Source organism: Apus apus, chromosome 2 (assembly GCF_020740795.1).
Source record: "Apus apus isolate bApuApu2 chromosome 2, bApuApu2.pri.cur, whole genome shotgun sequence".
In the NCBI taxonomy this organism is placed as follows: domain Eukaryota; kingdom Metazoa; phylum Chordata; class Aves; order Apodiformes; family Apodidae; genus Apus; species Apus apus.
The window spans coordinates 25,803,726-25,829,977 of record NC_067283.1 but is presented as its reverse complement, the minus strand read 5'-3'; the positions used below and the strand labels follow the sequence as shown (position 1 = coordinate 25,829,977).

General features: G+C 41.6%; 1 protein-coding gene across 7 annotated transcripts in view; it reads right to left on the bottom strand.

Moving 5' to 3' along the window:
* Window positions 1–26,252, bottom strand: part of DYNC1I1 (dynein cytoplasmic 1 intermediate chain 1) — a 189,215-nt gene that overhangs the window by 9,532 nt on the left and 153,431 nt on the right. For all 7 annotated transcript variants that reach the window (XM_051610895.1, XM_051610898.1, XM_051610900.1 and 4 more), the window contains 2 exons: window positions 17,346–17,486; window positions 11,198–11,323 (listed from right to left, as the gene is read on the bottom strand). In XM_051610895.1, the coding sequence (XP_051466855.1) occupies window positions 11,198–11,323; window positions 17,346–17,486 (267 nt within the window). The remainder of the gene's footprint in view (window positions 1–11,197; window positions 11,324–17,345; window positions 17,487–26,252) is intronic.

Here is a 26,252-nt window from a genome sequence, read left to right as displayed (position 1 = left end):
GAAGAGATGATGCCTCTAATTTTCCGGGGAAGAGAAGGCACTTGCAGAATGAGGATCGTAATACTTACAAATGAAAAACAAGAATCATAGTTCTGTTTTAAGCAACTGATCCTACCTTCCAGAGTTCAACAGCTGTTTTATCATTATCACTGAAGTAAAAACAGATATGTAAATGTAAATATTAAACATCTTGATACACACAAATGGAGAAGGCAGGCATGCACCTATTCTGGCCCTGTTCTTGCCCCCCAGAATCAATTACAGACTGCCTTTGATATTTTGCTCAACCTATATGGATTTTTTTTTTTCCTGAAAAACCCTATATTTTTCCAGGCAACACCCTGTGCCACACACATGGATGGAAACAAAGTGGGAGGTAATATGCAGCAAAATGGCCACCAAAGTAACCAAGAGCACCCTTTTTACATAACTGCAGTACCACTGTATTTAACTCTTGGGAGAGCCGAGCATCACTGTTAACAATGGATGAAACCACTGGCAGGAACTCAAACCCCACATACTGCATGCAGATGATTTTAATAAGATACAGTGTTTAGACCACAAAGGATACACTCCAGAGTAGCTCTATATATATTTGTTTACTTAATTGAAGGGGTGAAATACCATGGGCAGCCTAAATACTGCATTTACTCTATGCACAGCAGTCAGTCTAGTGTCACAGACACAGTATACACCACCCTTCTATGAAGTTAATTACTTAGCCCTCATCTAGATTAATGTCTGTTGTGATTTATTTCTTTGCAATTCACCAGCAGGGTCTGATTTAACTAGTGCTGCCATAGTAAAAAGAAGACAAAATATTAGCTTATATGACCAAAAAAAAACCAACTTAATCTCAAACAGAAACTGAATCTGTTTTCAGCAAACTTTGACTTTTTCTCCTAGGGAGAACAGTGGCTACTGAATTGTTGCATAGCTGATGGTAAATTATGTTTTGAATACCAAGCAAACAATGGTGTTATTTTAATAATTTATATGTAATGTGCAAAGGCACACAGTATAAAAGGGCCTACATAGGAACTCAAGGATTTGAATACCCATTAATCCTTTTCTAAACTTAGCCCTCTTTGTCTGCAGCAGTCATCTCAATGCCAGTCCAACAGGAGAACAGACTAAAATGTAGCCCATAAATTATACATGCATGACACACAAATGCATGTTAACAGAACATTAAGACTGCAGACTGTAACACTTCAAAGATAGGAAATGTCAGAGTTAAGGCTAACTCCCTCAATTTGAGCATGTTATTAATTTTGCGTTGTGATGCTGTCTTTAATCTTAAAAAAAAAAAGAAAACAGTAAGAAACAACAAAACCTGTGCTGGAAGCAAACACCAATTATGGAAAACTTCAGCCTGAAGGATTAAAACTTGACAGGGCATACGGAAAAGCAAACAAGGAAGTGGAAAGGATCCCAAATTGTAGACATTTGTACAGTTCCACCTACAATATCAGAGTTGGCTCAGGCTCTCCTGAATTAACCAGAAAGAAGGATGTCCAAGCTATCACATTATGCTTCCCTCAATTAATGTACCAAAATGCTGCACTTGACATTGATTACAAAAGATAAAATATTGAGTAATCACCAGTCATACTGAAAAGGATTACTGCAAGTTCAAATTTAGATTACTTTTGTTTCCTTAGATCTCCCATTCTTTTTCAAATACAAACCTTAAGCTATAAGCTTATAGCCTGTTCTAGAGCACATCAGAGAGCTTTCACCAATCACATTGTGGGGATCCTCTCCTATGGATCTCCTCAAGTGATAATTTCAATGGCAGAGACTATTGGCCTGTTTAAGTCCTTGGAAATAAAAGAGATTTAATATAATTAATCAGCTATGGGAGCAGAAAGAGCATCTGCCATGCTTCAGAAAAATTAACAATTTTCCTTCAAAAGCAGTGGTGCCCTGAAGAAGCAAAGTTCTTGCAGTTTGTACCTTTCCACCACTTTTGCGATGCCCTCAACTTACAGGTTGATTTAAAAAAAAAACAGAGAGGCATGCTGCCTGCCATTTCTCTCCCATGGGAATCTCAGTCCTGCTTTGTCTGCCACTTCTCAAAGTCATTGAAAATTCCTGTAATTTTTTGCATGGGTTTCAGGAAATGTAACGCTTGGAGCTAAGGGATCAGGAGAACTCCTCCGCTACTAAATTATGTTATCAGTTCTCATCATTGTATTAAAAAGCCTAAAAAGTACCAAATGGACCAAAACTAGAAGTTAAGGAGCTTTACTGATCTTTCCAAAATCTTATTTGTTTATTTATTTATTTATTGTCTACTGACAGCTACACTGATTGGAAGAACTGTCTCGTCATTTTAACTTGAAATACTACAGCTTCAGCCTGTGGGGTAGCTGCACTGGCAAAGGTGCTCCCCTGGAACTTCAGCTGAGTGAAGGACTATTGCCTCAGGGAAGACATAAATCATGGTGTCTTCAGCTCAGCTTGCTGCCTTTCCAAACCAAGTTGGCCACGTCCGTGCCATGATTCATGCCAGGAAATCTGGCAGAACAGGAACTGTAAAGGACTTCTGCCACAGCATTCTGCCTCTCAGCTGGCAAATGAACTCTCACCAAAAGCAGCTTATGAACTGCTCAAAGATTTTGGTTTGCAGGAGAGTTGCGGCCTTCCCTGAGATTTTGCATACATTCCATTATCTGCAGAAGCTCATCCATGAAAAATAGCAAGGGAGTTTGTTGTTTTTTGTTTTTTGTTTTTTTTTTCATTTCATACATAAACTTTTCCATCACTCTAGACACTGGAGGATACATTTTTGCATTTAAATTAAATGTGGAATATGCCATTTTAGCCACTGAAATGGATGTCTTAAGGCCCAGACTTTTCCTCAGTTGGTATTTTAGGTTTAACCATTACTTTCCAAGTCCCAAATTAAATATTTTTTCATGTTTAAAGTACTGACCATTTTGCAAACCATAACAAAGATTGAAAATGTAGTTAAGGATTCTCAAAACGAAAAGTGCTAGTGGATGTGACAGGCTGGAGCCACAGAAGCATAATGAGGATTAATTATACAAAGCAGCTCTTGTTTAAGAAGTGTTTTCACACCACAATGGTAACACATGAATTTCAATGAAATTTGCATATAGTTGCACAAAAACTGAACTTAAACTAAGTTTTGTGTTTGGTACTTTCCCTTTCCATACCCTCTATTACTCAAAGCCATTAACATTTTTCAGTAACCCTTCTTCTTACATCAGAAAAGAGGTCAACTTTCAGTGGAAATCTCACCCAACGAGCTAACTAGATATTTTAAATACATACCCTGTGACACTACTAACATATGCATTGACTTCCGCTGTGTCCCCAACCAGGGTTCCAGAAAACAGGGTCAGTGTGGGGCAGACCAGCCAAGGCACTGTCACATCTACAACTATCATGGAAAGCCAAGACTCAGATTATCTTTTTCATCAAGCTTCTTGAAAGGTTTTCAGGAGAAGCAGTTCCTGAGGAGCTAGCGGTGAAGCCACAGGTAGTGCTAACGTGCTAAACATACAGAGAACAGACTGGTATGTCCAGTCTGGAGCCTGCCTTTCTCCTTGCCCTTTAGAGTGTTACCCAGCTCACCAGGTAAATGCCAGCAGGAAGACTGTCACATGCAACTCTCCCTTCTCCCCCTCCTGCAGGCTATACTGTGCAGAAAGAGTGCAAAAATCTCTTACAGTTTCTCTTCTGCTGCTCTCATCACTTCATTATCTGAGTGCCTTCTAATGGTGCATTAAGCTACATGATTAACTCATGTCACATGTGGCTTGTTCTCTCTGATCCTCTCTGCAGGGGGAGGATCTGGGCTTTTCCAAGGGAAAAGGAAACGTACGTCAGCTTTAAAAGTAGTGTGCAAATTAAGAAAAGGGACTGGAGACAGATTTTTGTTGTTTGGTTGACTAGTTTTCTTAAGCTTTTTATTTCATATGACAAGGAGTTGAGGACTTCATATAGAAGATATTTGTATCACATTGGAAACTCACATAGCTCTCCAGGGAGCGAGCAAGCTTTCTCTGGAGAAATACTGAAATATTTCATCATAGGCAACTGGAAGGTAAGGGCAAAGAATCAAATGAGATTTTTGGATGACTATTTGCCCCTCCCACTCCCCCTTTTCTGACTGTTTCACTAATGCCCATTTAATTCCACTGTCTAATCCACAAATGAGAGAATGTGTATCTTCATTAAGAATCTGGTACTTCCTCCTCTAGTTTTAACAAGTAATATTATGGTAGTAAAACAGAAATGGAATTTCACGTTCATTTACATACAGAGTGAAACAGGAGAAACCCTGTCATTACCAAGAACAAGCCTACATATCACAGGCAGTAAAAAGGCCCTGTACACCAGGTGCAACTCACTGCTGTATCACACACAAGCTTGTCACAAAATCCTGTTGACAGGCTCCACTCAACAGGCTGTTTGCACCACTGTCCTTACCTGCTCTGGAACTTCATCCTTCTGGTAATTAAAAATATTCTTCTAATTTCTGACTTGAATACATGGCCAACTTGTAGCCACATGCTCTGGTAGCAGCACATCCTCAGCTTCACTAGTTCTCCCTTTCTGGCCCCAATCACTCCTATCTCTGTAAGTACATGAATCATCTATACTGCCACCTGGCTAAGACTTCCTTGACTAGTGACACCAAGTTCTTCAGTCTCTTTCCACAGACTACTAGCCTCTCCAAGTAGCCCAGACCTACATATCTCCCTGACACATTTCAAGTGTTTTTAAAAAATACACATTTTTAAAGAAGACAAGACAAGACATGATTTGATTTTCAAGTCATCTTTTAAATAGCATCAGTTTTATAAAGCTGCTTTCTAAGTCAGAAGGTTGTGATGAAGCTGACTGAGAAGGGCAGAGAGGCAGTGATGGTGCATGATGTGCAAGAGGCAGCAGGGAAAGGGAAGCACATGGCCCTAGACTGGCACTGGAGATAAACAGCTCCAACCCTCAGCAACCAGCCTTGGGTAAGCCAGATTAGTTTGATCATGGCTCAGTTTTCCCTCTTGAAAAGTACTTCCTAATAAAGACTGTTATTAGGAACACAAGGCTCCATTCCAGCTTATTTAAGTACCAAAACAGATTGAAAGAACAAGGTAACTCATATCCTTTTCCACTTCTTATCAGTCTAGTATGACTGCACCGAGAAGCACACAGCCATGAATAGGAGTGTATAGAGCTACTCAAAGGCAGAAACGTATGCATTCCTGTGTCTGGATGTAGCCAAGCCTCCCTTGAAACTGTAGAAGTATATAAATGCTTGGTTTGAACTGATCAACATAACAACATTGTTTTTCTACAGAAGAGTAAACCAGTGCTTACATAAAGACCTCAAAGCATTCACAGTAACCTAAAGTAATGAATATTGTAATGAGAAACACAAGTATTTAGGGTGATAATGACTGGACTTTGCTCTACTTAGATCGGCTCACCCCCTATGGAGGCTACCAAAGCTTAAAGATTTTATCACCCTAGTAATCAGCAATGGGTAATGGCCTTCATAAAACACAGTAATTAAAGTGACTGATTTCAAACTAGTGCCTTTTTTTCATTAGGGACCTCTTATTTAACCTACTTCAAAAATCCCTTTGTGAATACTGGCTGTATCAGTCAAAATTCAAACTACAAGGGACGAAGAGCTTGTTCTGTTCAATATTTCAGATATTTTTCAAGTAAAAAGCTTGTGTTCCTCGTGGTCTCATTCTATTTTTTGTTTTTTTGTCACCTGTAAGAACTTCCAGTTTAAAAAGTCTCCCAAGACTCAACATTATAAAACTGGGGGCGGAGGGAAAAGAAATCAAAACCACAGCTCCTTACATTTTCCAGCAACTTGTAAGAGATTTGCTTTGTTAAAACATGCTTTTAAAATTCTCCAAGGCCAGCGTTCCAACCTCCCTAGCAAAAATATCAATGGTGAGATTCAGGCACTGCCTCACAATCCATTTAATTATCCTTTACGCCCTGATTGTGTGCATTGTTGTAACTACTGTATCTTACTTGATCTTTGAACAATTTTGAAAAAAACTTGGTTGTAAGCACAACCCACTATTACTGCTCTAATTGGCCTTCGCAGTATGTGTGTGAGCCATTTATCTGTGTTCCAATACTTGTAACTCAACACAGATTTTAAAAGAAAATCTTTTATGGTGAGTCTCAACTCTGCTTTTGCAGCAAAAACATTTCCTAACTCCATATATGCTCTACAGGAGCTTTATGATGGCAAAAGTAAACCTACCGGAAAATCTACCTGGATAACTACATGAAACAAAACCTAGTTTCATATTTCTCTCTCTGGGCTACAGCAGTTTTTAACTGCATGAATGAGATGCTGGATATATTTTCTGTATGAAAACTACAGCGATTCACAGGGATCTCAAGACAGAAGAACAAAGTAGCAACCCCTCCCCATTCTACCCAGAAAAATGTGACTTAATAACCATGCTGAAATGTGAGAGTTGGTCACAATTATGCATTTCTGTCTGTCTAGAACCCTAAGAATCTCAGAGCTGCTGTTAAAGACTGCAGAAATCAAAGAAAATTATTTTATAGGCACCAGTGGGATACTCCTTACTGTATCACTTCAACAGTTGCCAGCTCCTCCCTCACTGGTCATGTACTTCAAAATTAGATAAGGGACTAACACCCCTCATGGAGCAAATGGGGAAGTACACAAACAACCTCACACAGCAGCCCTAAAAGAGCTTAGGGTGATATGAATGCTGAAACCTAAGTAAATTAATAAACATCAATATGATTCTGATTTCACTGCAAAGACATGAGGACAGAAGTAATAACTGACTGATGAATCCCAGGCAACTGCTTTCTTTGGCAGTGCCAGCTTTCTTTCACAGTCTAGGGAAAGACTTTTTCTTACTTTTCTCCAGTTCCATCTGTCATACTAGTCATCTTTTGAAAGTATTTCTAGAATCAACTGTCTGAAGGACCACCAAAAAGAAATGATAGTTTGTCCTGTAACTAGTTTAGCAAAATAGTGTAGATTGATTACAGTTTCAAATTCTTCAATCCCGTGCTTGAAACTTACTTTATATTTTATTAAAATCAAATAATAAGTAATTGATTTAGAGTTTCTATCTATTTATTCAAAATACAAGTAGAATATGACCTGGAAGAGATTAATGGTAAAACCAGAAAGAAATAATGGAAGGTGGATAAGAAGCTACTTCTTTCACAACTAAAGGTCCAAAGAACATTCTCAGTAAGCCAGGGAAGTAACTAACATGGTTGTTACAGAATATTTAGGACAGCAGCGGCCATGTCACATCACTGAAGCATGCACAATGGGACCAAGCTTTCTAGAAAATGTATCTGCAAAAGAGACATGCAGTTAGGTCTAACTATCAATCATCTGGACATGTGAATAAATCTATAGCCAGTGGTCCATGTTCTGTTAAAATAAACTTCTACCATACAGAAATCTTGTTGACCAGTAAATATACCATAAGACCACAGATGATAAAACACATTATACATACAATCGCAATAATAACTCAACTACTAGACCAGCAAAGTTTTGAATATTCACATATTACAGAGAGTAAAGTGTATTTACAATGACAGGTTATACTATCTGGTTAAGTTATATAGGTTTAAGATCCAATCACAGTGAAATAATCAAGATTTTTGCCTGTCTGGGTTTTTATTTCATTTTATAATTCACATTCTTTTAATCAGTGGTTACTGATCCACAAGAGAACATCTATATAGACTATTTAAGTCTCCTCTCCCCTGGAAGTGTGTGTGTAACTCCCATTAATGCTAATGGGCATAAAGCACATGCGTGGAGTAGAAAATAGACCCCACACTGTGAAAATAAATTTGTTCGGTTATTTTCAGACATGATGCTGAAATCAAACAACTAAAAGTACATACTCTAAGGAGATAACATTATATAGACTAACTGAAAATGCCACCATTATTTTAAACTCCCTGGTCATGGATCATGCCACATTCTTCATGTTTCTGCCACTTCCTGCATGATAAAGACTATGACTGGATAACATCAAAAAGGGCCAAATCCTAAAGTCTTACACAAGCAAAGCAGCCCTGATCTCATACCCCTTGCCTTCACAAAGGATGTAAGGTTAGGTCTTACATTTTCCCTTAGGCCATATAATGTTTTCTCTTTATACCGTATGGGTTAACAGCAACAGTAAAATTTACTGCTCTCTAGAATAGTACTTTAAAACTGTGATGAACCTACCAAAGTAAAAGTTCCTATCACTTAATTATTTTCCTTAATTATTTGATATCCTGATATTTTCTGCTCTGATCAAAATTAATGGATGTCCTGGCTTGAGCCAGGATGAAGCCAATGTTGTCTCTTCAAACAGGTAAGAAAAATTGCTTATACAATATTCAAAGACACTGTGCTTTACTATAATACAAATACAGTAACTTTTGCTGATGGAACCAATGTTTTATGTACTTACAGCTGATCTAAAGAGGTATTTGGAACAGTCATGAGAAAACAAAGGTTTTTAAATGGTGCATTATAAGTGGAGCATTAATGTTTTTTAGCGAGTGTATTTAGGGTCTCTGTAAAGTGGCCTGCTGACTTTCTAACGTGAGTAATCACCCCCATCTTCCCAAATCAGAGAGATGCACTTTCCAATAAGTGCATGCTACTGAGTTATCAGTCAGGCAGGGATGAGTTCTTGTAGTGATGAGGCCTTTTCAGAAGCTGATGCTGTAGCAGATGGGTAGAGTGCTATTGCTGAAAGGTCAACAGTTGCACCTTAGTGTTGGGCTTTGCAATATTGCTGGGTCAAATACCAAAGCAAGGTGCTGCCAGGTGCTGTACAGTCCAGCTCCCAGCTCCTTGACCCCAGCCTTGTGCTCATTCATCTGCTTTCATACCAAGTCAGTTCATGGAGTAAAAATACCCCCAGAAAAACAAAACCAACAAACAAGAATATGTCAATGCTCCTCTGCTTATCTATCCCTCTCCCCACAGTGCGGGTGGTGACAAGCACTGCTACTGGCACAGACAAGGGGCAGCGAGGGACATGGCTAGGGACAGCTGGCTGGCAGTGGGAGGGCTGACCCTTTTAAACTGTCAGACCAGCCCTGTCATATCCCAGAATCACACCCGTACAAAAATGACAAAGGAGGACTCCAGCTGAGCCAAGGAACTGGCTGGTGCCTGCACGCTGAAGTACAGAGCCTTGAAGGCTGCCATATTTTTTGAGACACCTTCCAAAAGCACGTGCAGGCTGTGAATCCCCTGTGTGTCATGCCTGAGGACAGCTAAGCACAAGGTAACTCATCAGAGAGCTCTTATGAACTGGCACAGAGGGTTAATGACCGAAGAGGCTGTTATTCACTGTACAAGCCCTCAGTTCCAGGCTCTTATGAGCACCCTTCTTTTTTAAAACAGAAAATTCCACTAACAACACAGAAGCTCTGGTAGCATCTGAAGCTGTTGCAGCCCAGACCACCTCTCCTAAATTTGGTACAGGAATTACTGCAGAGACTGATAACTGCCAAAATGAACCAGGCAATGAATCAATGAGCTTCTTCATTCATTATGGAAGAGGAGGAAGGGTGGCAATGGCCCATGACCTGTCAGCAGCCACGTGGATGGGCATCCATCTGTTTGTGCAACTGTATATGGATCTGTGCTGCAGACACTGGGGGTCTGCATGGGCAGGGCATGCAGCATCCTTGAAGGAGAACACTTGTATGTATCACTGATCTGGACTCACACAAATAAATACTGTAGAAAAACTCTCTTTTCTTTTTCCTTTTCCATTAACAGAAGCTTGTCTTTTGGCTCTGAGTGTTTCATGGTGACTCATTTTGCAAGTTGAAGTCTGATTACAGAGAGGAAAGGACAAAATCTTAAATAATACTTTTTCTGCATAGAACACTAAATCTGTTTTCTCCTGGGTGAGTTTGCAGGGATAAACAATCCTATGAAAGATTTGGTGTGTGATACGCAAAAAGAGACACTTCTACCACCTGTCTAGACTCCCACACAAGGTAAGACTGCACTGTCACCAAAGACATTTTCATAGTCTGTTATATCACTTGAAAGACAGAAAAACCACCTTTTCGGAACAGTCATGCAAAACTGAAAAATAAATAAACAGTCTGGCCTGCCAGTGTCACAGGGGAAATCTGAATGCAGTAACCTTAGACACTTTAGAAATTATGCTAACAATACAGCAAGAAGTTTCAGCAAATATTTGTGAGGAAAGGCAGCTCCTCCACAAGTGAATGCAATCCAAAAATGAGTCATGCACAAGCAATTTTGCTATGGGCCATAAAATCACTTTACGAGAGTTACAGATAATTCTGTATGTATTCTATAATGTTTTCCTACTGTGTAGAGATGGATATCTCAGTATCCTATCACAGATAATGACGGAAAACAAATTCTCTACATAAAAGCTGATTGCTCAGAGATTCACCCTCAGCTGTTCCAAAGGATTGTAATGCCGACAGAACACTTTATAGCATATTCATCAACAGAGATAAATTCCATCAGTGCCAAACACACTGCAGTTTAGATGTTTTTTCTAAGATGTAGCAGGATGGATTGAGAGTAGCCTGAAGACACAGAATACGCATCTTGCTATTTCTCAACACCTACATACTCTTTATCACACATGCACCTACCATCCTCCACAATAACACCTCTAATTTCCTCCTGATAGTTCTTTTGCACATACTCAGCATCATTCAGTACTAACTGTACACATCGTGCTGCAAAAAATCTACAGCATTAAGCCAGTCATGAAGTAAGACATACTGGAGTACAAAAGGTGAACCCTTCAGAACCAGCTTTAGAACAGGGCAGCTTCTTGTTGCACCCCTGTTTTCCTCCTTACATTCCTTTGTAACTTTTTTCAACTGTACCCGCAGAATCATTAAAAAAAAAGTTTTAAAAACACCAAAAACTTTCAAAAAAGACTTCTTTCATGAGACTTTAACTAGTTAACTCTTCTGGAAGGTAGCTTTAAGACTAAAACACTGCTGGCAACCCAAAGTCAACAGGGACTCTAATGAAAGAAATCTGGCTAATTCTGTGGAGGTGCCCTAACTCACATGTTATGATACATGACCTTTTCTCAGAGTTGAATGTGGCATTCTCCAGGACCCAAACTTTTTAAAAAAACACAACACAAACCAATAATAATACCTCTCCAACATCATAGATCCATATGCGGCCTTCTGAATCACCGACTGCTACCTCCTTCCCAGCCTGGGCCCAGCGGACACGGTTGAGGGCAGAAGCTCCTTCAATGGTGACGCTGGCTGTGGGAACCTGTAGAAACAATAGGAACAGGAAGGACAATAAAATCACACAGCCTGCGAACCAGGGGGTCAGTTCTGAATGTCCTGCTTAGTTGTGTGAGTCACAAGTTCCTCTGCATTGCCGGAAGTAACATACAATCCTTGTTGGGGGCAGAAAAAAAAGGGTTCATTGTTTCTTTGATCACGTGGGCTAGAAAGAGGAAAGAGTAGGAATGAGCAAGGAAGACTTTTCCACAGTAAAGGGCAGTAAATGAAACAGTTTTTTCCCCTAAACCTTGGAGACATGCAAACCCACATCTGCTTCTTTCTCAAAAGTCATCAGCTTATGACTAAGAACCAGCTGAGGGTAGGATTTGGCTTCAGTCCTGTCCTGGCTTCTTGCCTCTGATTTGGGCCCAGATAACCTGATGGTTGACAAACACATCCCTGTATTCATGTTGACACATCCTTTAATCCAGATGCACCTCTGCGACTAGATGCAGAGGTCAAAACTTAAGTATTTTATATCAGAAAAGTCCTGAGCTAATCACTTCAGAGCAAGGACACAGCAGATGTAAGAACAGCTGACCTGCCATTTAGGAACACCTACAATGTATTCCCAAAACTCTCTTCTACATCCCCAGGAGACTTCTACTTTAAATACATCTGGATGTTGTCTAATTTCCAACCCCTCTTCCTGCCCCAAGTCAACCAACTTAAGAGGTGATCCACAATAATACATAAAGATAATGGTTAATGCGTGACAGGAATTGAGCAATGAACACCATCTTGGGAGAAGTATTTGTAATCTACACTGGAATGAGGGCACCAAAAGATGCTGCAGGAGGAAGGAACTGTGTGGGTGTTTGTCCCAGATAGGTAGATCACTAAGTTGATTTAGGTCACTTCAGAAGACAAATGATGGTAACCTGCAGGTCTGCTAATGCTCCACCCAGCTGCCATTAATAGGAGAACCGGCCCGAGCAAGGAGCCTGTAGCATGGTGTGACAGTCTTCCAAACAAGGCTTGTCAGTTTTAATGCTCTTTAGCATTAATGCTTTTTAGGTCAGGGCAAATGGGACAGGGTAGCTCAAAAGAAGCTCCTGTGCCAGATACATCTGTGGGAACAAGCCTCGGTCACCCAGTGAGACTGGGACAAGGGAGCGTCCCTGGGATCTATAAATGGACATGGAATTGGAGAGCAGTCCAGGCAAGAAGATGTGGCTGGACAGGAACCAGAGTCTGGGCTACTTCTGGAGGAGTGACAGGCACTCCTGTCTTCATGGTCAGCACAATGCAGCTGAAGCAGGAAGAAAGCAGCTTGAAGGCTAGTCTGAACATTGATAAAGATAAACAAAACCACGATTTTGCTGACTTCATCTCAGTTCTCTGGCTGTAATTGTGATTACTCCCTTGTAATTGTCAGACAGGTCCAAAGACCAGGAGAAAAATAATTTTAAAACACTCTATAGCTTCCATGTCAACCTCCTACTCCTCAGCTCTAGGGCCTTCATTGTGTCACATGAGTGCTGGGAGGAAGCTGAACCTTTGCAGACTTCCCGAGACTCGTTACAGCTTCAGCGCATGCACAGTCACACCAGCAGTAGGACGAGGACTGGGAAGCAGGGCTGCTTGCCTTGCCCCTCTCCCTGCAAAGAATTCCCCACTTCTCACTGCCCCTGACACAAGGCTGCAAAACCAAGCTGGCACCTCAAGCACAATGAGCCTGCCAAGCTGAAGAGTCACCTCTGCAAAGGGCTTCACTGTAGCACTCCTGAGCCCCACATGTGACATGCATGAGGATTTTGTTTGCAGAATGAATGTAGAAATAATGGTGGATAGCAATCAGAAAGCAGATACCACCTCCCCACCCCCTTTAAGGACTCATTCAAATGCAAATAAGCTATTGGACTCATCTCCCCACTGTGCAAGGCCTAGGTCCTGTCCGAGGCAGCACTGTCCAAAAAAGCTGGCACGCTCAAACTCCTTGTCCCAAGTCTGTTATTGCTTCGTGGGTGAGAGTCAATGGCTGAAATCAATGACATGGAGTCACTGATCCACGATAAAGTCACAGTAGAAAACGAGCAAATTTTACTGCTGTGATCACCAATTTCTAAAAAATCCTGCTATTTTAATTCCAGCCAAAATTAATTTCCTAACATTTGGAAAATGGGTTTCTTCAAACAACAAGTAAATGCCACATTTTAGAGGACTAATCTACTAACCAGCTCTGTTCCTCAGAAAGCTTTAGATCAAAGATATTTGTTTCACACACAAATATATACACAGCATATATTTAAGGTACTGAATTTTTCACCAAATCTTTCTGAAGGCTGAAACACATAACTCTAGAGCTGGGTTTTTTGTTAATACAGCATTCTTCCAGTGTTCCACATAAAAAAAGGGAAAGCATGCATGCCACAGACACAAGACCCAACCCATGCTTTTTTCTTTTTTTTTTTTTTTAAACCGGATGGTTTTGTAAAATCCTGTAACTATTCCACAAAGCTATCTAACAAAATGAAAAGCAACAATGAAACTATCTTAAAAAATCTAAATAAAAAACCTTTTCTCCATTAATATGGGGAGAAATACAGTCAAACCAAAGTATCTTAAAATAGATTTGTCTGCTCTCAATAGCGATAGGTTAAATTACACATGCCTATTTTAGATTTCAAAGATTAGAGTTTATTTTATTATGATAGCATTATGTTTTTAAAATCACATTTGAAATACTTTACAAATTCTCTGAAGTTGGTGCTTGTCAGGTTTTTAACAATTTTGAAATGAGATTTTAATAGGTAACAGATTAAGAAAGATGTAGTCAGAAAAGCCTGCATGGTAAGAGTATACCTTTTTTTTTTTTTTTACTTTTAATGCTTATGTAGTGTCAAAACCTGCTTGCAAATATTATCTGTTCTCTGATTCTAGAAATAGATACCATCTTCACCATATCAAACCCACCCCAACAAATATTTTAATAAGATATAACCCAGCAGAGATAAGTGAATTTTTAAGTCAATTTAGTATCACTTCATAGATAAATAAAACTCATCAATAACCTAGAGACTTTCTCCAATCTTGATCAAAAAAGGAATGTAATGGACACTCACAGGTAAGAAATTGGCACTTGGTAACCTGAAAACTATCTGCAAACCTCACTAGACTAATCCATAAAAATAGCACTTGATTTGGAAAAGAATGAAGTAGTGGGTAAGGATTTTTTTGCTTTTTAAGGTTTTATAGTAATTTGTCAAACATAAAATAAGATGTGATGACCTTCATTGCTATTACAGAAACAATTTCTGGTATCCACAGATCAGCATGAACCACACAAATACCCTTGGTACTTTACACTGAGATTTTGAGAAGAACTGATTAAATCTGTGGTGCAGTTAAATGACTGTAGTTATTTTGATCGGAAAGCACATAGCTCTCGAGAGAAATGTTTTTAATATACAATAATGGAAAGTGTGTTCCAGTTAAAAAACATGAAGGTAGTATATTGTGACTAAAACTAGGTATTTTCTGAATTGGTTTACAAAATAATACCCAAATAACAATGTGGCTTATTTCCCAGATTAAACAAAACCAGTTCTCATAAATAACAATAATATCTAGTTCTTACACAGAGATTTTTATCAGTAGCTGGCAGTTAAACACATTAATACACCTGTCATTTTCTACTGTCTTCACAAATACTTTAACATCACATATCTGACAACTAGAAGTAACAGTAATCTATAAAATAGGTATTGCAAGATTTTTTATTACCAAGTGCTGATGTGGCCTTTTTCTTAGCAAACAGCAGTGGAGACTTAAATGGTGTAAACAATTACAGAAATCTTGAAAATTATAAACTAATTATGACCTACCAGAGAGAGGGCAACAACCACTTTCAGTTACGATGTTCTACAGAACTGCTTACAGTTCTCTCTTCCAGTGGTACTTTTGCTGCTTCTCCGGCATAACAAAACCTCACATCTATTCAGAGTTTACCAGATTACCATTTATAGCGATCTTAAAATTTATTTCATCAGTGCTCCTAAGCACTGGTATTTTTGCTTTCAGAGACTCAAGTTCAAAACTTATAAAAATACAAAGCTCGGACACCACGGAAATAATTCCAGTCTGATCCTTACATGAGGGTTGATTTTTACCTCTCAGAATGGAAATAATTTGTGAAATCAGGGGTGGCCTTGCATGCAGAAAAAAAGCAGGATTGAGCTTGAATATTTTTTTTTTATGTTCCTATGTACTTATATGTAAACACACTGAAAACATATCAGCACTTTTCTACATACAACTGTATTATCGATGGGAAGGGGATCAAGTGGTCCACATTAATCTTTTGGAAAGAAATTATGGTCCCATTGAGTTAAATGGCAAAACATCAGTTGATTTCAAGCAGAGCAGGATTGCAGCCCTGGTATTTGAGGGGAAAGGGTTATTTTTTTTTTTTTCCTTCTTCTTCTTCTTAAAATGCTGGGGTTTATGCTCTGTGTTTAGGCCTGCATTAATGAGAACACCTGAAGGATATGTCCCTCCCTTCCCAAAATAAATTCTGAGGAGACTCCTCTTGTATATCCTCCAGCTGTATATGCTCTAATTAAAAAGGCTGTGCTGCTTCCTGCTCAGAGCACTTCAAAAGGCCCCACTGCTCCCCTTGACAATGCAGCGGCCAGTGCTGGTTCCTCTTACCTGTCCATGCTTATTTATGGCAAGCACCACTCATTGGAAGCCATAAACTGTGCCTGTATTTTACCCTGTCTGAAATGTATAGCATGTTTTGGTGAAAGGTGTATTAACTACCAAACTGATCTTAAAAAAATTGTAAAAAATAGGGTGTATGGGGGAAATTCTGACGCTTGCTCTTTGGTCTTCTCAGTTTTGGAAACAAAAAACTCCCCACTTAATAAGTTACTTTTTTACCATCTGTTTGTTCTTAATTTTACATGGCATTAAGTAAAAATACAGAAGACTTCAGTGGAGGAAAAAAAATGCCGATTCTGGTGCTGAATACTGATTGCTGGGCATCAGAGTCCGACCTCCAGCGACACGACAGGTTTTCTCAAAACCAGTTTTGGGGAAAACTCAAATCCAGAAAAAAACAGCACCGACATAAGCCGGCAGCATTTTTAAAACCTGAAATATTAGGAAGAAAAATGGGTGTTTGGCACATTTGGAAAACGGCTTTTAAAAAATAAAAATTCAGTATCTACCATTCTCAATCTTTGCAAAAAACATCTGATTAACCCTGTCTCATCAGTGAAATTCAAAGGTGCAATGTTCCCTCCCCCGTGGTCCCTATTATGAGAAATTTGTTCTATTTCAGTCGCACTCGTGCCTTTACATTTCACAGCAAATTTTAAAGAGGAAAATAAGGTGAGGGTATAAGATGACTGAGATGGCCTGTGCTTGAGAAACTCAACTAAAGCTGCTGGCGACTCGGAAAGGCGAGGGGAAAAATGAAGGGGCACGCTGGCGGTACTGGTGTGGAGCTTGTGAGTTACAGCGTTCAAGGGACTAGAAGATAAACAGGAAGGGAAATTACAGCTTCCACGGGAAGCCGGGGCAGCCCGGCCCCAGCCAGGCCTGCGGGGGTTGCGGCCGCGCTGCGTGACCAGCCGGGCGCGGGGCCTGGGCCCGCCCGCCCGCAGCGCAGGGAGCCAGAAACCGGGGCGGGGAATAAAAACAAACTACAAAACGGGCGCGGTTTAAAAAGTGCACCTTAAGATAAGGCGGAGAAGAAGGAGGCTCCTTCCCCCGTTGACAGCGCGGCTGTTTCTTTGCGCTGCCCTTCTTCCCACCCCCGGCAGCTCCCCGGGAGCAGCGGCCGCGCCGCGGGGGAGGGGCAGGGGGCCGGCCGGGCAGCCCCGGCAGCGCGCCCTGCCCTGCCCTGCCCTGCCCTGCCCTGCCCGCCCGCCCGCCGCGCCCCGGGGCCCGGGCGGCGCCTGACGCCGGCTGCCCGCGCCCCCAGGAGCCCGGCGGAGCCCGCGCAGGGCGCAGGTCTCGGCCGGCGCCCGCTCCCGGCCGGCCCCGGGCCACCTCACCTCGGTGTCGTTGTTCAGGTTCCACAGATCCAGGCGCCCCATCCCGTCCACGCAGGCGAAGAGCGCGGGATGCACTGGCGACCACATGACATCGTAGACATAGTCGGCGTTGTCTTCAAAGGAGTAGAGCGGCTTGTTGTGCTGTAAAGCAGAGAGAAGCATGAAGACTTCGTGGCGCTAGTGCCGCCCGGGGCTGTCTGGCGAGTCTAATTAAAAACTTTGCACATTTACAAACTGTCATAAAACTTCCCCAGATGAAAGGTCCTCGCGAAGGGTGGGACTGCGCTTTAATGGGGCAACCGCTGTCCGGCGGGATGAATGAGATGCCCGGCGTGAGGGGTGCGGGACGGGCGGGCGGCGGGGCGGGGGGACCCTCTCCCGCTCCCGGCCGGCGCCCCGGGGGGTGGGGAGGCGCGCCGGGCGGGCACCGCGCAGGCACCGCGCAGGCACCGGGCGGGCACCGCGCAGGCAGCGCCGCTCCCGGCCGCGCCGGCCGCGCTCGCGCTGGCCCCGGTAGGGACCGTGAGCGCAGCAGGAGCCGCGCGGCGCCCTCCGCGCCCTCCCGCGCAGCGCGGCTGCCACCTCGCGGCGGGCGGGAGCAGCGCCCGCACCCCCGGCTGCGGGGCTCCTGCCGCCGCCCCCCGCCGCGCCCCGCGAGCGAAGGGTGCCGGCTCCAGCAGGCGGGAAGTCGGAGGGAAGTTAGGAAGTAGACCGGGAATAGACTGTAATTGCCCGTCATGAATTATTCATCGCATCGGGTTTGTCTTAATTTTTTTTTTTGCATAATGGCTTCGCTAATCCCCGATCAATTAATGGGAAATGAAATTTGAATGATAATAAAAACTCCAGAGATGAAAGGAATTAAGTATTCTCGTGGCTCGTGACAGAAGTCTAAACAATGGGACTTCTCCGAGGGTCCCCTCCCCTGCCAGCTGCCCGGCCGCCTCCCTGGCGAGCCGGGCACGGGGGCCCGCAGCCCCGCTCCCCGGGACTGCTGCGGGAAAGCGGGTGCCGCTCTGCATCCGCGGGGCGTGTTCCACGGGATATCCCGGCCAGGTCCCGCTAAAATGCACCTTCGGTCATTTCAGAGGAGACAATGTAGGTAACACTTCACTGCATCGCATAGCCCTGCATTCTTCTTCTGAAAAGGGGAGCGACCCACTGCAGTGACTGTGTTGCCTTTCTTTAGCGTATTACTAATTGAAAGCAATAAAGCAGTCGGTTTAATCTCTACAGCTGGGGCCTTGCCAGTTTTGGTTTTGGTCCTCCCACGCTACGTGAGGCTCCGCTGGATGCTGGGGCCGCACGCGCAGCAGCTGGGCACAGGGACAAGTGTGGGTGTGCAGATGTGTGCGTGTGCACATGTGTGTGTGTGCAGATGTCTGTGTGTGCACACGTGTGTGTGCAGATGTGTGTGTGTGCACGTGTGCCTCTGCACTGCCGTGCGCCTGAGAGCATTCACACGGCCTACTGAGCGACTTACAAGTCATCTGGAAATGTTCCTGTATTCAGAGATTTAACTAAAATACTGAAAACAGAGACAGCTTGATTCTATAGGCCAGTTTTTCCTCTACTTGAATGAATGAAAAGGCACTTGGAATGATTTCAGGATCTGGTACCAAATTTTCATAACTGGCCAAATGTTTTTTTGTACATTTCCCAAGAAGAGCAAACATTTTGATTTGTGTGACAGTAAAATGGAATTAGAGGTTGAGCTTACTACCTCAAATGTATGCAACATTTTTATTTCTCTTCCAAAGCTGGAGTTTTGTAAAAGAAAAGGTGAAAAATTTCAAGAGTATTTTCTTACCTAAACAAGGTCTTGTTCTTCAACCACATAATGTATCTGCTTAGTATATTATCAGTACCAGTGCAATTACTTACACGTGTTAATGGAATTGCCTACATGCGTGTGCTAAAGCATTTGCAGGGTTCAGGGCCACATGAAGACTAAGTTTTTTCATTGGTGATTTCAAAGTGAATCTTTACAGCTGTGAGCTGGGATATAGTAGAACGGGCCACGGATCCACAGTGTCTATCTGATGTAGTGTGTATTTTCACTGAAAACATCTAATTTAGGTTCAAATACATCGACTGTCTAAATGCTGGAAAAAACGGGCATTGAACACAACAGCATACTGAAGGGAAAGGAAATCTGGTCAACTGCTACATGGCTGGTGTATTTCTTATTAATGGGAAATGTGCTGCACCTATCACACTTCAATGTCATGGGAGAAGTAACAAAATTCCACAGAAGCAAGAGGACTATTAAGAGGGCAATCAGTCCAGGGCAGATTTCAATCAGCATTTCCTTTTGGTCCACATATCAAAACTTGTTCAGATCTTACTTAGAGTGTGACACTTCTTTTCAATTCTGCCAGTTTATTTTCCTATTTATGCCTAAAGACCAAAGCATTAGAAGAAAAGGTCAGGAGATGGGGTTCTAGTCTGTATCTTGCTGCTTAATGCTGTGCAATCTCTGGCAAATAGCTTGAGCTTGATGTGTCTCAGTTTCCCTGATAGCAAAATAAAAACACTTTTGGGTTGCTGGTATCTGAGGTGAAAAGCACAACAGATATGCACTGTGTATTGCCTTTATCCTAACAGTGGAAATAGTCAGATAGGAAATCAGATGGAAAATCTGGGCAACAGGAATCTTAAGAAAGATCTCAGACATGCAAGGCATGACACACAAATGAATGGAGATGAAAAGGGAGTGAGCACTGTAAGGAAATAAGAAATTGCAGCCATGTGAGCAGCCCAAGCAAAGGGCAGGATCAACTGCAGTGTTGTTGGGAAAACGGAGAAATCGTATGGCACCACCAGGCAGTGGTAGAGGAGCTGAGTTACAGTCTTCATAGTGCCCCCAGTATTTCTGCCATCCCAGCTTGAATAGTCTCCAGTAGAAAAAAGAAAAATAAAAAAATGTATTTCCCATACTGTGTCTTGCTGACTTGGATCATTTAACTAGAGAAGAACATAACAACTGCATGAGGTCAGGCTGGAGGTCCTCTTGCTTAGCATCCTGTCTTCAATAGCAACAGTGAGTGACCTTTCATAAAAGCTGACTCTTCATCCTGGTCTGATTTTGCCCATTGTGAGTAGTTATGTTGATGTCATTGTGAAGACTTGCTTTGTAAGGTTAAGTGTATATATAAACGTTTGCAGGACTTTCTTACTGTAAGCCTGTTAACTAAGGGCCCACACCTGCAGATTCTTTTAATGTAAGGATTTATAAGTAAGGACCAGTACCGACCACTTTTAATAAATGTTGAAATGTGGAACCATGTAAAGGTCACTTTAAAGCAGTTTTAAATTACCAAAACTTCAGACTTACAATCTATAACTAACATATGGCTATTATTATAAAACAGCTGAAATTTAAACTTGATGAGCTTTCATTCTTAAATTTATCAACCCACTCTGTTATTCAACAGAACAGAAGAAACAGTTTAAAGCAGTATCTTCAGACAAGCTTGGGCCAAATCTCCTTATTACTACAAAAGAGAGTTTGGGATGAAAATGTGGCCCTACTGAATCAATGGGCTTTTGCCATTGATTTCAACAGGACAGGATTTGAGCATTTAGTGGAAAAAGCCAATTCCAAGACATGTGGTTTTGTCTCATTTTTTTAAACACGTTGTCAAAATCTGTTATTCATCCTCAGTGTTTGTATACAGGCATTGTTTAAAAGAATAATGCAGAGTGAACATTTTAAATGCATGGGAGCTGTCTAGGAATTAGCACTTGTCTATGAAATAAGAAACTTGCCTAAATAAATACTACATATTTATATAAAAGAGGGTTTTTTTTTTTCCACATATAAATTTGACCGGTCTATTCCACTTCTTATTTGCATAGAAGAATTTTCTTTAATCCAGGAGGCGCCACACATAAAATAGCTAATTATTCATATAAAAGAATGTATACATATCCACAGGTTTTAACTAGCATTTGACTTCTGAAAAGCCATGGAAAAAGCTCTTGACTTTGCTTGTTTCATGAAAGGAAGTTTTACACATTGGCACAATTTCTGTGGGTGTCAGCTCCACCTAAAGGTACTTCCCTAGGCTGTACCTTCTGCAGTACAGAGGTATGGTGACACTACATACTCTGTTGTCTCCTCGTCTTTCTTTCCCACTCCATTGTCTCCTGTTTGAAAGACAATAACCCAAGCCTGTACTTCTGGTTCACACTGTATTAGCAATAGCCATGAGTGTTATGTGGTATTGTAAGCTGATCCAAACTAATTTGATTTTTCTAGGTGTGCAGCAAATAGGACAGATTCATTAGTCCTTGGCATAGGAACTTTCTAAACGAGCTGGGAATTAGTAGAAGCTAAAAGCTGCTGGGAATTTTGAGGCAAATACTTCTCAAATCATCTTTACCCTAGTTTTGACCTTTCTTCTTTCAACAGGCTCCTTCCTGAGTCACCAAATGTTAGCTGTTTGGGGTTACTTGTGCATACCTGTTGTGGGGAGTCCTCCACTGTGTACTACTCTTGTAAGCCTTCATGTTCTCCATTTGGATGGAGTAAAAAAGACTCTGTTTTTTATTCAGACTGATTGATCTCAATGGGAATTTTGCCACTTCTGGACTCCCAGATTTTTCCCAAACCTAATAGTTTTCTGACAGACAATTTTGGCTAATACAACAGCTCCTGCTTTAATATTATACTTGTGGGACTTGACTTTAGTTCAGATTGTGGTAGCTTTTAAAAGCTACAGCAATCCCAAGAACTGTTACACGATGCCATAAATCAGACGTGCTCGTTACAGGTACATCCCTGATGGCTCAGCAAAGCCTGTCTGCATTCTCCCTGAAGGGTATAATCACAGGGGATAATCACAGAGCCTGATACTGTACAACTCACAACTTGCAGTCTGCTCCACCTTTTCCAGAAGTAGCCAGATCTTCAAGGATGGCAATGGGAAAGCAAAAGGGAGATGTTTATGCCCTTCAACTTTAGCCACCAAATGTCACTGGCTAACTGAGGTGCCCTAAATTGAGTGACATGAGCTCCTTTACCTGTCTTTAAATTCCTTTTGGCAGTCAGATTTGGTGCTGACTCACAAATGAGCCTCTGGTGCTCCATGGACATTTCACTGGGCTATGACTTATGTCCATGTTGTGTCATCTCACTGTCAGATGATTATTAGGTCACTGAATCAAATCTAAACTGCATTTTTGGGCATGGGAACAGGCTTCATTTTTAGATTAAGCAGCAACCGCCGGGAAGAAATGAGTGTGGAAATGGTCCCTACATAATTCACAGCCCTGTTTTATTTAAGTACTGCAGTATTACTACACTAATTGTTTTTTGGCATCCTAAAAGTTGCAGACAGTCAAGGCAGAACACTGTTTGCTTTTCTAAATGAATGGTCTTGCAGAGATGCTGAAACTAGTGCCTCTCTTTATTGCCAATAATAAAAAAAAAGTCCAATATTTTGCATAACCTCTCTTAATTGGCAATAATAAAAGAAAGTCCAGTATTTTGCATAAACATGTGGGAGTTATTATAGATGGAGGAGGGGACGAGAGTGAGACTGAAAGGAAAGGAGATATGAGAGCAGACCAAGTCTGGAGATAACATTTTTGTGGTTTTCTTCAAAGTCAGAGTGTCACGGGTGAGCATACAAGAAGGAAGCAAAGGGAAAAAGGTCTGATGATTGGCACAAGCAGTTTAATGAGAACTGATCTTAATGTCTAATACCGTGTCATGGAGAAAAAAATAAAAGAACTTGGGAAGTCAGACATCACCTTGCTTCCAGGAGCATTGGGAAGTCAGACAGTAGAGCTTTCAGAGTCTGTGGAAATAGTCTGGAAGCTATACTGACAGGTAAACTGCTTATTTTGCTAATCCTCCTTAACTGTTTTAAGTCCCTGTTGTAAGTCCTCTGCAGAGATGCGACACCTTCAGGCTGTGTGGCTAGACTATAGCTGTTCACTTTGGTCTTCTCACTCTTTTCTACTCAGCCTCTCCACTTGCTCAATAGAAAAAGGCCTTTTTATTTTCTGAAGAAAAAAACCCCAGAAAGTATGGCAATCCTTTTCACCACTGCATATTAGCTGAATAACTATTTTCAGTGAGTTTTATGTGTATTGCTTCACATCTAATGTAAATTTAAATGAATGAATAATGAGATACCTGCTTGCCTCAGATGAATTTACAAACATCAGAAGTTCTGTAAGGCCTTAAGACTCCAAAAACCAGGTTTAAGAAAGACATTTTGAAGAAGCTAATATGCAGACTGACTTATAATGAGGCACCAGGGAGGACCGTGTTCCGCAGCTCACTTTTCTTCCTAGATCCTACTGCCATGGCTGGTGTATGCTTGTTTCTGTGCTTTAGATCATCCAGTTTCATTCCCAGTCTGGAGCCTGTCTTACTCCACACTTTTGAGAGTTGTGCCAACAGGTTTTCACTGCTTGAGGTTTACTACCTACTGCTCCACTCGCCCACGTCAAGCTGGATGCAGTGTGGCTGGAAACAGTGGAGAAGCCTCAACAGGTATTTGCCATTTGTTGTGTATTTCCTCAGACTGCTGACCTCATTGCTAAATGTTCAAGTTTTCCACCTTCTAAGCAAGCCAGCACTTCCTATCCTAACTATGCATTTCAGTAATGAGCTTTCTTTAGAAATACTATAATTTTCTTTTGGAATTTCTATCTATTTCTAAAGATGGCTCAGTTTCTTCTTTTTAGAAGCTCAAAACATTATAGAAGGTCTTATTGTCCCTGCCTAGCAAACTGATACACAGTTTCTGTAGCTTATACTCCTGCCTTTATGTTACTATATTTCTGGATTTTTTTCAGAAAATCACTTGGGGGACTTGCTGAGAAATACCAGCCAGGTATTGCTAGATTGATGGAAGAATCACCAAATCCTGGCCAGAGGAAACACTGAACAGACCGAAACACTGAAGAAGGGCCAACCTGGTCTTCTACCTCCAGTTGTCACTCTCTGTTTATATCCCACACAGGTGGGATCAGAAAGCAGAGTTGGAGGCTAAGCGAGATGCTTTGAAAGAAGCTGGTACACTGTGCTAGTGCTCTCTCATCATACAGGAGAGGAAGAGGATCACACTTATATCCTGAGCCTATGCCTGTTGGAGTCACTAGGACTCAGCTCCCTGCTTTGGGCCTCAAGTTGTTAAAGAGAGGTAGTTTAGCTCAAATTGTGAGGCTAGGAGGGGAGCAGGATAATGTAGCTGTGGTTTCAGGGGGTTGTCTTCTACTCCTGTGACACTGATGGGAACATTCCATATGAGGCCCCTGAAAATTCAACTTTTCTTCTAATGGAAAGTGCTGCTTCATCACAGGGTACCTGGCCCAGCATTGCATGTGGACTTGGCCAATTACCAGGCTTTGAAATGACTTTGCTGCTACAGTTCCAGCTACCAGGAAGTGCAAACAGGAGCATGGGTAATAGTGCAGGGTGGCCTGATGCTAGAGTACTGTCTGCCGAAGAATCAAGATTAGTATTTGTAGCTGCTGCCACCAGGATGCCTGCAAAGCTTTCATGGGTCAGCAAGCAATGATTTTGAGACTAATTATTATTGAAGAGAACTCCAGCTTACAGGATTTTTAAAACAGTTCATTTTTTTCTTTTAATGATAACAAAAGTCTCTCACATAGTAGAGAAAGGAGGACTGCATGAAGCAGGTGAGAGAAAATCTCCATTTGGGAGGAAGTCCTGGGCTTTGTATATTTATGATTTTCCTGAAATGTTTCCCAATTACATGCAAGCCTGATCCTCCTAGATCTGCAACAGAACAGTCAGTGGGAGGTTTGCATTTTTATTTCAGGGGAAAAAGGAATCATTACTTTGTTTTGTACAGATTACATGAGCTCCTGAAATTCAATTCTGCTTTCCATGTGCAAATAAAGCTTTCACTGGCTGCAGCTGGATTTATGTTAGGGTTTTCTGAAATAGGGTTCAGCCTCAGTATTTTAGATTACTGTTTTATTTTTATGGGTTTGTGTGCCATTCTTCATGAAGCATTTCACAAAGAAGAACCATGGTTCCCATGAGTAAATGAAGGATGTCGGCCAACTGAAGAATATTTTCCTATCACTTTTCAAATATGGCTACACTGAAAACCAAAATCATGAGAAATATTTCATGTGAAGAACTTGGGGCTGATTTCAAGCCACCTGACTTCACTTTGGTTTTGCTCTTTAAAATTACCTAGAAAATACCATAATCTTCTTTTTTGTACAGCTGGATGAGAGCCAGACCTCTGGCTCCAGAGGTAAAGGGCAAAAACTAAAAAAATCCTGTCTGAACAGGCAACTCCACCCTCTTCCCCAAGTCAGCTTGGCCTTATGACAGAAAAGTGAGCTCTGAAGCAAATTCATTCATTGCCTTGTTTTTGGACAAAACTCAAAATTCTGAACTCACACCACAGAGAGACCATTTCCATGAAATCCAGCACATTATTTTATCACCCTTTGTCTTCTCCTATAATCAGATTAAATTGGCCTTGGACAGTGATTAATTAGATTAATAATTTTAATTGCTTTTATCAAAGAGAAAAGCCTGCACTGAAAATGCAGTGTTGTCAAAGAAAGGTGATTGCCCTATGAGCAGAGTGAAGAAGGAGCTCTGTGTTGTGATGCAGCAGCGGGGGAGACCATTCTAGCCAGGTGTCCAGAATAAGAAGGTTTAAATCATCCTCTGAGCTAGACATTTGAGCCCCACCAAAATCCGTAGAAGGGAGGGATTAGTAAAGGATTCCACAAAGAGAAGAAAATGGGGAGAACTGTCTGCATTCAGTTCACCTACTCCCCACATAAAGTGTTGGTCTCCCTCACAGTACATTGTTTCTTTTCCTCTTTTTCTTATTGATGTAATTTCTTATGGTTCCCTAAACACTCCAGGCCCATTTGAGATTACCCACCATG